The following is an 11,658-nucleotide window of genomic DNA, read 5'->3' on the forward strand; positions in this document are numbered from 1 at the left end:
TACTGTCCGTCCGCAGCGCGGGTCCTCGGCGGGGCCCATGCGTCCCACAGGCTTCCACCACGTTGACAGCAGTCGGCAGCATCAAAGGGCCTGGATTATTGGGGAGCGGGAGGGGGCAAAATTAGTAAACAGGTATGGATGAGAAAAAGGGTGGAAAAGTAAAGCAAAGGTAAAGACAAAAAGATTGATGTGAAAAGGCAAGGAAAAAGGGCATTGCTGGAAGGTAAATACTGAAGGAAAGAGGCATGCAAGTATACGTGTACATGACGATACTGTCAAATAAACCCCTTTTCTGCTCAGTATCATGCACGTTTTTGCAGAAGTCTGAAATGACAGGTTAAGTTATCTCACATATACGTTGTCTACACTTACCAAATGAAAAGCACTTCATATTTCAAAGCACTTCACAAAACTGAGCGAGAACTATGCACGTTTTACAGATGGGAGAAAATAACATGATGGAGGCACAGACCTCCCAAGTATACAGCGCATTTTATTTGCAGGAAGCTGAAAGGGTTTAAATGGCAGCTCTAAATGTACACCTGAAACAAGCATCTATAAGGAACACCAGTTTTCAAAGTCACTGGAAAATGCCGATTCTAATGCAAGCTAAAAAAAAAAAAGGAGAAGAAAATAGAAACTCGGAGAAATGAGCATTACTGTGCAGGAGCAAACAGTAGAGCACACACAAATCATTCACAACTTAGTTGACTAAGGGACTAAATACTACTGAAGAAACTGACTGTAGCTATACTTGATTAACATAAAAAACTTAGTTGGAAAAAGAACTATTTTAAAAAAGGTCACAATACAAACTAAGACCCTGCTTTCAAATTTTGCATATGAAGGCATAATGGTTTGTAAATTTTAAATTTTGAATTCTTAAAATCAAACCCACAGAAATGCCGTGTACAGTTATGGCTAGTCTATACCACAGCTGGAATAAAGTTCTCCAAAAGCTAGAAAGAGGAGCAGGGGAGAACACTCATCACTTTAAACAGTGTTTTGAAAAATATTTTCATGCAGGAGCTCTCAGCTAGAAAACAGTAAGGCTTTAGACACAAGCATCTCCAAAGCAGCAGGGATAAGCAATTTACTGAAACAGTTGAATTTTAAAAGACTTTAAAAAATAGACAAAGATCTATTAACTGTTGTCTGTGTTGTACTAGGATCCTTCACTGCCATGTTTTGGGAGAGGCTGATGCAAGGTACAGCCAGGTATCAAAAAAGTGCTTGGAAAAAAGCACTCTCATAAACTACTCAAGCAAGGAAATTTCTGAAACAAACGTATTCCTTCAGTTTAATGTAAAATTCTCTATTTAATGACCCAAATCTAAACAAAGTGGAAATGTTGTTGCTGTTCATCTAGAGGGGTCCTGGACAGCCCCCAGCTCAAATTCCACCTTCTCATGTTCCAGAAAGCCCGGTTTAACACTCCCAGCCCTGCCGGAACAGCCAAGCAGCCAGTGCATGAGTTGGAAGATCACACGTGTTAAGGCAGGGAAGCAGAAAAGCATGCAGGGTTCACAACAGCAGTAAATGATTAATGCTCAGGGATAGTCCTCCTTTAGAAAAGAGAGAGGATTTATATAAAGGTCACCCATGGGTAAATTCAGAGTTTTGGGTTTTGTGAAACATGCTGAGGAAGTGACCCATGAATACTGAAGGCTCCAATCCTCAACAGTTTGTTATGTTACTTTCCCATTTCTCTAATTTAAGCAGTTAAGTGAAAGCTACCTCCACTAGCAAGCAAAAAACCCAACCAACCATCCCTACCCCTACGTATTCCATAATACGGAAAAAATTATTAATCCTTTGTCTCCTGTCCTATCTCAGCACAGAAACAGCTTCTTGAGAAAAGACTAAAGCTAGAAAGACACTGATTGTGTTTTAGGCTTCCCAGCCTCACAGCTAATATTCCAGACCATTTTCAGACCATCCAGACCAGCAGTTTTCCTGTACTGACAATTTTACAGGAATGGAGCAAAGAAAAAAAAAAAACAAACCCACTAAAATCCTTCCTATCTGGCAAAGTACTGTCTACGATCTGGCACAATTGCTGTTGGCAGCTGCAGCAGTAACATTTTAAATTAAAGGAAACATTGACATTAGGAAGGGATATAAGCTGCAAGGTAGCCAATACAGGCATCTGCCAAGCAGAGTACAGAAACTCAAGAGGTCGGGACCTTACTTCTAAACCCCTTCAATTTAACCATCTACAAAATCCCCAGTCCAAAAGATTTTGGTGTTCTCAACAATCCTTGGCAAACTCTCTCTAAAAGAAGACTATTTTTCTGACAGGAAGCAAAGATAATTCATGCAGAAACAGGCCAATTAAGGACAGCAGCAGTTGAAAAGAGATTTTGTTAGTGGCATGGAGACATCAAGACTTGAAGGCGCAATAGCCAAGTCACAGCCCCCGCAATAAATAGGTATGTTCTGGCAATTATATTAGCCTAACCCCACTTCCCATCTAGGAAACCAGAATGTAGCTCAATTGCTGACTCAGCTCCAAACTGTTGTCTTCTTCCTACAGCTGGATTTGCCCTTAATTACAGGCAGTACTGTTTCCAGTGAACACAATAAAACCCCTTTGCCAGAAGACAACTGCCTTCAATAATAATGATATGTCTTTAAGAAATGTAACACATACACAGTACAAGCATTACTCTCTCAATTAAAACTCATCAATTGCCAAGAACCATGTGTTCTTTACAGCATACTGTTTTGGGTTACATGCAGGTGTATTTTATGTTCACTCCCACTCTTCTATAGAAAGGCTACATACTGCGGCAGCTGGCATGTAAGCTTAGACTCCTTGACAATGTTAAGACAGACAGGCTCAAGTTCTTAATCCAAAAAACAAGCGTACCAAGACCAAAACTGAAACAGATTGGCTACAGAGTCCTCTCTGCTTCTGAACAAAAGCAACAGGATTTCAATAAGCAACAGAAGTCTTGCAAATACTAGCAAGAACGCTAGCATGAATCAAGCACCCAAGAAGAGCTGTTTGGAGCAAGAGTCAAACATATCCACCAAAGGAAATACCGGTTTCTAGCACGCATCTTGCAGTTGGACCAAAAGAACAAAAATAAAACCATATTGAGAATGCTGAAGAATAAAGAAACCACCACCTTTCACCCACCACCACGGAAGGAATCGAGCGATCAACAGGATCTCACCATAGACAAGCACAGATTTCAGATACTAGACAAATCAAGGGCAAAAGAAAGAAAAACAGCATTGATCATATGTTCTGATTGAAACTTCAATAAAATGCAACAGATAAAGCAGAATTATCACCCCCCTTATAATCTAAAATCCATAGTAAAAGTCTTTAATCAATAAGACATACAAAATTAAAGTACATTTGCCATTGCACTTTTAGAAACAGGTATCATCTACTTTTAAGAGATACTGAAGCAAAGTAGGTTCATATGCCAGAGAACGGGAGAAGGATCTTTTCTCTTGAGGGCTGAAACTGCTTAGGATAAGAGCTTTTGTGTCACTCCATTCCATCACTGCTGCTCCCGGAGAGTCTTGCAGAAACCAGAATTACCCTTCTAGGATAAGCCATACTGCCTCTGAATGCACATGAAGCTGAAAAAGTTAAGACAACGTGTGCACAAGTACTGGGTTGATATATGTCAGTTTTGGTTTTGAAATAGCTTTGCAATATAGAATTACTTTAAGAAAAGATAAATTATATGGTACATTTATCTTCAAACAAATCATCCTCGTTTTGAGATGCATCCAATCCATAAAACAAGTATTCTGATTACATGAAATCAAAGCTCTTATCTTCAGCTTGTGTCATTCTCCTCAAGCTTCCATTTCCCCCAGATAATGAAAAAAAATCAGCTTACTCATTTCAAAAGGTTCAAAAGAGATTAACAAGGATACCGGTTTACAAGGTTCTACATTTTGTTAAGGATCAAGCCCCATGATACCAAGCAAAGGGTTACAAGGAGTATTATGACACATCAGAAGGACCCAGCTCTCTCCAAGACTTGAAATGCTGTTCCTGATTTAATCATTTTTTCAGCCCCTGAAGAAATTTTCTTCTGGTTGGCAGTGCCTAAGCCTGTTGTCCTCACCTCCCCACACTACATTCACAGCAACAAATCAGCTGCATCATCACTAACTTGACTGTCAACTTACGTTAAAGGTACAAGGAAGGTAGCTTATTTAAGCGCAGATAAAGAAACAGTCACTTGAATCATGCATAAGCAAGCAAAATTCATTTCCCAGCAAAGCAGAACATACCACTTCTTGTCTTGTTGGCTGGCTCCTGGGCTCCTTGGGAGGTTTTCTATTTCCACTAAGACTGGGGCAGAAGGAACCGCTGTTAGGACAGGTAGGTTTGGCTTTGGATTCCAGCTCTTTGGAGACAGAATATAAACAAGTAAGTTACTATACATACATTAATGAAGCGATGACACATTATACATAACAAAACATATCACCACTTCTCCTTAAGCACAAAGCTAAAACAAGGCTGTTGTCTTCCATTACTTGCACAGCACTGGATGCCTATACCCAGTCTTTTCCAGTACTGCACACAGTACTGGGATCATAATGAATCCAAGGCTGCGCAAAGATTTCAGTAAAAAGCTATGGCCTGCTGTGCCCTGTCCTGGTTTCAGCTGGGATAGAGTTAATTTTCTTCCTAGTAGCTGGTACAGTGCTGTGCTTTGGATTTAGCATGAGAATAATGTTGATAACACACCGATGTTTTAGTTGTTGCTAAGCAGTGCTTACACTAGTCAAGGACTTTTCAGCTTTCCATGCTCTACCGACTGAGAAGGCTGGAGGTGCACAAGAAGCCGGGAGGGGGCACAGCCAGGACAGCTGACCCCAACTGGCCAAAGGGACATTCCATACCATGTGACGTCATGCTCAGTACAGAAACTGGGGGAGACCGGCCCGGGGGGACCGCTGCTCGGGGACTGGCTGGGCATCGGTCAGCGGGTGGTGAGCAGCTGCATTGTGCATCACTTACTTTGTATATTCTTTTATCATTATTACTATTTTACTTTATTTTATTTCAATTGTTAAACTGTTCTTATCTCAACCCATGAGTTTTCTCACTTTTACTCTTCTGATTCTCCCCCCCATCCCACCAGGGGAGGGGGAGAGTGAGCGAGCGGCTGTGTGGTGCTCAGTCGCCAACTGGGGTTAAACCACAACAGTCCCTTTTTAAATTCATGCAGTAATGCTTTCCTTCTGTAGGTAACATCGCAATAACGATTGGCATCTTTGTGTTGCAGGCCTTTGGTCTGCCATTTGCATAGAAGGCAAAAGGCTGGACAGAGCAGAAATCTATCAGCAGAGACTGCGTATTTTAATGTTAAAACAAACCAGATTCCCATTTCCACCAATATGTGACCCTTTCTGGAGTATTTCAGATGCAGAGTGCAACAGAAAGTGAGACAAGGTCTTTCCAAACTCCAAGTCCTATTTTTTGATACTCGGGAGGAGAGTTACCTTACACTAACGTCCCTTTTCAGTGAAACAAGGTATTCTGTGTACAAGTACTGAGGGGACAGGTGTCTCCGATTTCCTTCTCAAACTCAGAAAACACTGAATTTTTGCTAAAAATATACTCTTTAATTTCAAGGTGCATTCCCCTCTTTCAGAGAAAAAAATACTGTAACCAGGAATCAACATAGGTGCTGATGAATTATGCCTTTTTTTTTTTTAATGTTATTTAGCATATAGAATTTATGTGCTTTGGATAATAACAACTCTCACACAAAAGGTACTTTGTGTACCTGTGAAAACCTGTATGTACAAATAGCACAGTTTCTACAGTACTGGGGCATGGGGTATCTTCCTTACTGCAGCTAAATTAACCAATTATCTTGCTTGTAGATTAGTAGTCATTTCTTGGCATGAAATTTAGTAGTTAACTATGTGTAACTTTCAATTGGTCAACCACTGGATTTTAAGAATGAATAATGAAATCCTCAAATCTGTTGAAATACATGAAAACTGCCTTCAAAAATAATGAGAGAGTCCTTACTTGTGATCCGTTAGTTTGGTTGATAACAGCATTGTTTGCAGGACTGAAAGACAAAAAGAATTTAAATCAGAATCAGATCAAAAAACTATTTTTGCAGGCTGGCAGAACTGCAAGGATTTTCAGAAAGAAACAAAAAGTCTAACAAAGATCTTTCCAAAGTACTTAACTGTTCTCAAAAGAACACTTAAAAACTTATGTTTTAGGTCAGCTGCCTCATTCTAGGTAACTAAGGGTATCATATTATTTTTCATTTGTTCAAGCTGTAGTTTATCTGTAATTCATCTGGTTTTTCCTCTTGTTTTCCTAAACCAGTTTGGTTTAGAAAGTCTTCCTGATTCAGCAGTAAGGCAGGGCACTTTTAAAACAAAAATGATATCATTTTAGTTAAACACCCAGCAAAACGTGACATTGTTGAAACCTCACCTACGTGCTGTAGATACTATGTTTGTTCCATAGCTAGGACTCTTTTGATTTGAAGGTTCACATCACAAAGTTTATCACAAAAATTAATGAGTTTCGTCTGCATACAAACTCTAATGGACTGAATTACTGCTTCAGAGTCTTAAAAGCTGCCATTCAAAATTATGTGCACAGCAGCTCAGCACAGCATTAATAATAATTGTATATTGATAAGTTTATATTACTAAATATTTATATTAGTATATTTATATTAGTAAATATTTAATATTTTAATAAATTAAATAATACTCATATCCTTATTCCTGATGATTTCTGAATCTGCAAGAAACATTTCACATTTTCACATTTTTGAGAGACTTAAAAGCATTAACACCCTGCACAATAATTATTCATTATAAATCTCATGCAAAGCAAACTTTTTTCCCAGACTTCTAATCTTTTAAAAAATGGTTCCAGTCTGCTACAACCCATTAATCTTTTGATTTATGGTCTGGACAATAGCTATCCAACCTGGCAAGCTGACAATTCAAATAAATTTCTGTATATACTTCAGTGATTCTTTAGAATTATTTTACTTAAATACCATAATGTCAAGACCAAACAAGCTGTTCCTTGCCTGTTTCCCAACTTCGCACCTTCTCTAGCGAGAGAATGTGGAGGTTACCACAGAATAATGTACATTTAACAGAAATATTAAGGAATGCCTTCTGGGTAGCACATTCCCCTGTGCTGAGTTAACACAAAAGAATAGAACAACATACATCTTTCATGATGCATTTCAATTAGCAACGCTCGAGTGTAGAGTTTCAGAAATGGCATAGATTGTTCTGGAGACTAACGTAACAGTGCCACACCTAGGTGCAGCTCAGAAGACCGCCGTCTTATCAGAAGGAGAAACTGCTTATGAAATTTCTCTTCCCACTCTCAGAATGACCTAAGCAGCATGAAACTCGGAGAAGGGCATGACAACACAGCATGATGAGAGTACTAATTAATCAGAGTCACATTTGGCATGCAGAGGATCTTTAAGCACTTTAATGACACCCAGTTTTGAAGAGTATTTTCCCATTTTATAAAAAGAAACGACAATACAGAAGGTCACAAAGACAGAGAGACCTCCACTACAGTAACTGCGGCCTTATCCCCACACACTTCCTAGACTTCTCCCCCTCGCATGCAAGAATTGACCCTGCTGCTACAAACAGAAAACGTATGGCTGTATTAAGCCTGTTGTTCTGAAATGTTATTTTGACATTCCTTACCCAGCTCCTGACTGTCATGATGCTTAACATCCACGAGTACCTACTTTTTTTAAAATAATTTGGTTGCAATTGATCACTGCAAGGTTCGCAAGTTATTAGGGCAAAGGACAGAAACCAGAGCTGAGTAACTTAGCTCCTTCACTACCAGGTAATTCTTTTTAGCTTGGTTTCCTCTCGTCCCTTAAGGAGACTGGAACCATTTTTTAAAAGATTAGAAGTCTGGGAAAAAAGTTTGCTTTGCATGAGATTTATAATGAATAATTATTGTGCAGGGTGTTAATGCTTTTAAGTCTCTCAAAAATGTGAAAATGTGAAATGTTTCTTGCAGATTCAGAAATCATCAGGAATAAGGATATGAGTATTATTTAATTTATTAAAAATATTAAATATTTACTAATATAAATATACCAATATAAATATTTAGTAATATAAACTTATCAATATACAATTATTATTAATGCTGTGCTGAAAATCCATTATGAAAATTGTATGATTCAGGATTCATGAGTATTTTACATTGCAACAGCAAGTATGAACCTACACATGCAGAAAGAATCTAGGTATAGAAATAAAGAACCAAAAGGCCTCCCTCTCAATGTTGATCATGAATAATTTAGTATAAATATAAAAAAATACTTAAGCATATAAAAATAAATGCAAGTACAGTACAGAATATAAAATCACCAACATATTTCAAGTATTTATTTTACTGTCTTTTCCCTGTCTCTGACCTTCACTTATTTGTTGATTATTTCAGAAAGAAGACATCCTCACATGCTTCTACCTGATCTCTTTACATGGCAGCACACAGAACCACAGCTCATATCCAGCAAGAATCATAGCTAGTCGTAAACAAACCTCTTTACCTGCTAGTAAGCAAGTCTGGCAATACCTTCTATGTGACAGCAACACAGGAGCTTTGCTTTGAACAGTAGGTTTTATGTAAAGCAAACAAACACAAAACCCACAGCAAAACCACAGTTAAGAGGTTAACACTTTCTGCATTTAACTAATCTTATAGCCTCCTTCTGCAGACACATGCCCAAGTACAGGTGGCAAACATGAAAGAGAAATTTAAATATTGGAATGCATCTTACCTTGTTTCTTCAAGTTTAGCAGCATGTGCTGCAAAAATATAAAGTGTTAATTAAAATTTAATTAAATTTAAAATTTAATTTGTAATTAGGTTATCAGTTAAATATTAAGTATATTATTAATAAAAATAGTCTAGCACTGCCTAAAAGTAGGCAACTAAAAAAGCAGAAGTTGCATGTATCCCACATATAATGTGTGAAAAACAAAATTCTAAATTGGAAAAATTAAATAAAAAATCTGAAGAGCAAACCAAAGAGTCGGATTTAAGCAAGTATCTGAAAGCATGCATGGAGGTCATGCTTGACATGCAAGAGTGGGAACAAGAGACAAGGTATCACATGCTGTCAGGTTGTGACAACAGAGTGCAACTCCTACGAACAATAAAAAAATCTCAATGACAAATATTTCAAACTTGATTCATAAATTTCAAATATTATCATTAATATATCACTGTTTTCTGGACCCAAGTTTTCCATCTTCATACAGAGACCTATTGTGCAATATTCATGTGTGTTTTACCTGCTAGGCAAGCTAGAATGACACGCTTTGGACACAAGCTTTTTCTGATAAATACATGTGGTCTCCCAAATAAGTCAAAGAAAACCTAATTTTGAAAATTCAAGAGAAGGGCAAACAGCTACAGAAGAATTCCTACACAGAATCTTTAAAGGATATGATTACTTGATTGTCACAGTGGATTATACTTCTCAGAATGGAAGGTCTTTTACCTTTCATTTGCAGCGTTCGTCTTGAATATCTCTTGCTGGGCCTTCTTTCAAAGGATGCTGATCTTCTGGCTTTGTTGGTCTTGGTGGTTTGATATTCTGTTTTCCCACTAACAATGCCATGTAAAAGTACAAAACAATAAAATAAATCACTTATTTTTAATGACGGAATATAGACACTGCTCATCAAAACATCACATTTCTATTTTAAATTCATAGCTTAATAATCTGATCTCAGTTCTATTAAAAAAACCCCAAACTTAACACCTCAGAAGGCCTGTCACAAAAAAGGGAAGTTTTACAAACATCCTAATCTTCACCCCATTTTCCCAAGACAAAAGTCTGAAGCAATGACTCCTTAAATATTAAGTTGCTGAAAAAGCACATTTGCCCTTTGCATATTTCTGTGGTCACAGTGCATGCGGTTTGGGAGAGGTTGAAAATTCTAGGAGAGAATATAGCTTACGGTATGTTGCCAAAGGTCATAGAGGAAGATGATAATAGGACTAAAAACCAGCATCTAGATGCTCTTGTTCCCAGGCAAGTCTTTTTTTCCCCAAGTTTGGCCAGACTCTGCCCCCAAGGCAGTAGCAGCCTCATGCTTTGCTGAATCCTTGGTACCACCGATCCTTTCTGAAGCAGACTAGATGGTATTGCTACAGTTGCTGGAAATGGAAGCAAAGTACATGCATACTGCCTGGGGTCACGCCCCACCCCCTTCCATATGTTCTCACCAACTCTGGTGGGACAACTGACAGCATCCTGCAGACTAATCTGGAACCACAAGCCGTTCGAAGTCTATACAGCACCAGTAGGGCCTAACATGGAATGGGCATTATCTTAGGCTTCTGAAGCACTACCATCACTCAAACAGTCAGGAACTCAGGAGTCAAAAGACTTGCAATGCCCCGAACTGTGCAAGTCAATCATCCATCCTCTATGGTTCATTTAAAAAAGGGTGGGCTTTCAAGAGGAAGTGATCTATAAAACACAATGTACTATATATGCTATGTAAGGAACATAAACATTGAGAAACCTTTGGTTTCCTACTGCACAGACCAGAATCACCTAAAGATAAATCAGAAAATGCAGGGGGAAAATACATTTGATTTAATAAAACCAATAATGCAACTCACTCAGCTTGCAAGTTTCACTGCTCTATATGTCCTAGGTGAATGAATACCAAGTTCTCTCCCGTTTCTACGCATAATCCAAGAAAAGCAAGAAATGACAGAAGATATGTGCTAAATGATAGATGACACTGACCTGTATCGGAACCGGGATCCTAACCGAATGAAGCCTGATCGACTTGAGCTTTTTTGGACAGGACCTCGGAGCCGGAAGAAGGCGTGATGTTCTACCGCACATTTCCACAAGTGTTTGCAGGCTTTGGGATGATCCAGTCTAAAGACAAAAGTGTGCTCCTGCTCCTTTCCCTTAAAGCACACAAAGCACACTGACGATTTACAAGGGGCTTGAGTAAGTCAAAGCTACAATTCAACGCAAGTCAAATAAAATTTGGTTTTTTACGAATACTGAAATGTGTGTTTAAAAAAATATTTTAGGCAGAAAAAGCAATCTTTTCAGAAGCTTTAATGAACAACTCCTCCATTGTCTGAAGTCGGAAAGGGCTAGAGCCCATAAATTTAACAAGCCAAACCTCTGAATAACTACAAATTAAAGACGTCATTATAACAGGAAGGTACTTCTCAGTGAGGCTAACATGGTCTCACTTCCAAATCTGATCTCAAATTACCAATGCTCACATTTTTATTATCTCAGTTCTGAGCAATTTCTTCCCATAGGAACAATTCTGGCACCTGCTTAAGGAATTCATTCCACTAAATGTGGTTCATGGCCTTTTTTTTTTCCACTTTAGAATCATAGAATCATTAAGGTTGGAAAAGACCTCCAAGATCATTGAGTCCAACCGTCAACCCAACACCACCATGCCCACTAAACCATGTCCCTAAGCGTCTCATCTACATGTCTTTTAAATATTTCCAGGGATGGCGACTCAAGCACTTCCCTCGGTAGCCTGTTCCAATGTTTAACCACTCTTTCAGTAAAGAAATTTTTCCTCACATCCAATCTAAACCTCCCCTGGCACAACTTGAGGCCATTTCCTCTC

The 11,658-nt window shown here is 38.5% G+C and overlaps 1 protein-coding gene across 1 annotated transcript in view; it reads right to left on the minus strand.

Annotated features, from left to right (window-relative positions):
- The window catches only part of EPB41L5 (erythrocyte membrane protein band 4.1 like 5), a 58,714-nt gene that overhangs the window by 19,098 nt on the left and 27,958 nt on the right, over nt 1-11,658 (minus strand). The window contains exons 12-16 of the mRNA XM_009327184.1: nt 10,794-10,963; nt 9,531-9,637; nt 8,805-8,832; nt 6,026-6,068; nt 4,267-4,382 (exon numbers count right to left, since the gene is read on the minus strand). Coding sequence (XP_009325459.1) covers nt 4,267-4,382; nt 6,026-6,068; nt 8,805-8,832; nt 9,531-9,637; nt 10,794-10,963 — 464 coding nt within the window. The remainder of the gene's footprint in view (nt 1-4,266; nt 4,383-6,025; nt 6,069-8,804; nt 8,833-9,530; nt 9,638-10,793; nt 10,964-11,658) is intronic.

This window comes from Pygoscelis adeliae, unplaced genomic scaffold, assembly GCF_000699105.1.
Source record: "Pygoscelis adeliae isolate BGI_AS28 unplaced genomic scaffold, ASM69910v1 Scaffold227, whole genome shotgun sequence".
Classification (NCBI taxonomy): Eukaryota; Metazoa; Chordata; class Aves; order Sphenisciformes; family Spheniscidae; genus Pygoscelis; species Pygoscelis adeliae.